Consider the following 2,090-nt stretch of genomic DNA (forward strand, 5'->3'; position numbering starts at 1 on the left):
CGTTTGTTGGTTCTGTTCAGGTCCGTTTGTTGGTTCTGTTCAGGTCCGTTTGTTGGTTCTGTTCAGGTCCATTTGTTGGTTCTGGTCAGGTCTGTTTGTTGGTTCTGTTCAGGTCTGTTTTTTGGTTCTGTTCAGGCCCGTTTGTTGGTTCTTTTCAGGCCCGTTTGTTGGTTCTGTTCAGGTGTCAGAACCAGAGAACTGAACAGAACCTTCTTGATGTGAATTAATCTTTTAGAATCTGTTCTGGTTCTGAATCCCTGCAGAACACAAAGTTCTGGACCGGAACGCAGAACTGAGACGGGCCCTGATGAACAGAACTGTACCAAAGACTGAAAGAAGAACTTTACAGATCCACAACTTGGGTAAAAAAATAAAATAAAAATAAAAGTTTTATATAAATTAATTAGTTTAAACTCTGAGCTGAAAGTTTAACAAAGATTTTATTTTGTAGGTTTTCGTCTGGAGCTGATTGTTCCGGTTGATCTGGATGAAACGAAGGAGCACCCCTTGTTACTGGTTCTGTAGGTTCTGTTCCTGGTTCTGTAGGTTCTGTTCCTGGTTCTGTAGGTTCTGGTTCTGATTAAAGGGACAGTTTGGGTTTTTTTCTGATCTCAGTTTGAATACTTAAATCTTGAGCTGATCTAAGATGGTTCTGATTGTTTTGCAGTGACAGCGCCCCCGGTGGTCAGGCTGTGAGCGACCGCTTCTCTCTGGACTGGGACTCGGTCCTGGTCAGTTCSGACCGAGCCATCGTGGCCCGTCTGGACGGGCGGGGCAGCGGGTTCCAGGGTCAGAGGATCCAACACGGACTCCACCAGAAAGTGGGAGTTGTTGACGTCCAGGACCAGATGTCTGCGGTGGAGTACGGACTTTAATTTGAGGTTTTACTCAAACATGAGGGGAACGGAACAGGTCTGAGGTCTGAGGTCTGAGGTCTGAGGTCTGAGGTCTGGGGTCTGAGGTCTGAGGTCTGAGGTCTGAGGTCTGAGGTCTGGGGTCTGAGGTCTGGGGTCTGAGGTCTGGGGTCTGAGGTCTGAGGTCTGGGGTCTGAGGTCTGGGGTCTGAGGTCTGAGGTCTGAGGTCTGAGGTCTGAGGTCTGAGGTCTGGGGTCTGAGGTCTGGGGTCTGAGGTCTGGGGTCTGAGGTCTGGGGTCAGAGGTCTGGGGTCTGAGGTCTGGGGTCAGAGGTCTGGGGTCAGAGGTCTGAGGTCTGGGGTCAGAGGTCTGGGGTCTGGGGTCTGATTTCAGAGGTCTGGGGTCTGGGGTCAGAGGTCTGGGTTCAGAGGTCTGGGTTCAGAGGTCTGGGGTCTGAGGTCTTGGGTCTGAGGTCTGGGGTCTGAGGTCTGGGGTCAGAGGTCTGGGGTCTGAGGTCTGAGGTCAGAGGTCAGATTTCAGAGGTCTGGGGTCAGAGGTCTGGGGTCTGGGGTCAGAGGTCTGGGGTCTGGGGTCTGAGGTCTGTGGTCAGAGGTCTGGGGTCAGAGGTCAGAGGTCTGGGGTCAGAGGTCTGGGGTCAGAGGTCTGGGGTCAGAGGTCAGAGGTCTGGGGTCTGGGGTCAGAGGTCTGGGGTCTGAGGTCTGTGGTCAGAGGTCTGGGGTCTGGGGTCAGAGGTCTGGGGTCAGGGGTCTGGGGTCAGAGGTCTGGGGTCAGATTTCAGAGGTCTGGGGTCTGAGGTCTGAGGTCTGAGGTCTGGGGTCAGAGGTCTGGGGTCTGAGGTCTGAGGTCAGATTTCAGAGGTCTGGGGTCAGAGGTCTGGGGTCAGAGGTCAGATTTCAGAGGTCTGAGGTCTGGGGTCTGAGGTCAGAGGTCAGATTTCAGAGGTCTGAGGTCTGGGGTCAGAGGTCTGAGGTCAGAGGTCTGGGTTCTGAGGTCAGAGGTCTGGGGTCAGAGGTCTGAGGTCAGAGGTCTGAGGTCAGAGGTCTGAGGTCAGAGGTCTGGGGTCAGAGGTCAGGGGTCTGGGGTCAGAGGTCTGGGGACAGATTTCAGAGGTCTGAGGTCAGAGGTCTGAGGTCAGAGGTCTGGGTTCTGAGGTCAGAGGTCTGAGGTCAGAGGTCTGAGGTCAGAGGTCTGAGGTCAGAGGTCTGGGGTCAGAGGT

At 53.9% G+C, this 2,090-nt stretch overlaps 1 protein-coding gene across 1 annotated transcript in view; it reads left to right on the top strand.

Annotated features, from left to right (window-relative positions):
* LOC106530455 (inactive dipeptidyl peptidase 10) overlaps positions 1-2,090 on the top strand; it is a gene marked incomplete in the record, with an annotated part of 77,409 nt that overhangs the window by 70,122 nt on the left and 5,197 nt on the right. The window contains 2 exon segments of the mRNA XM_014026075.1: positions 452-521; positions 668-862. Coding sequence (XP_013881529.1) covers positions 452-521; positions 668-862 — 265 coding nt within the window.

This window comes from Austrofundulus limnaeus, unplaced genomic scaffold, assembly GCF_001266775.1.
Source record: "Austrofundulus limnaeus strain Quisiro unplaced genomic scaffold, Austrofundulus_limnaeus-1.0 Scaffold523, whole genome shotgun sequence".
In the NCBI taxonomy this organism is placed as follows: Eukaryota; Metazoa; Chordata; class Actinopteri; order Cyprinodontiformes; family Rivulidae; genus Austrofundulus; species Austrofundulus limnaeus.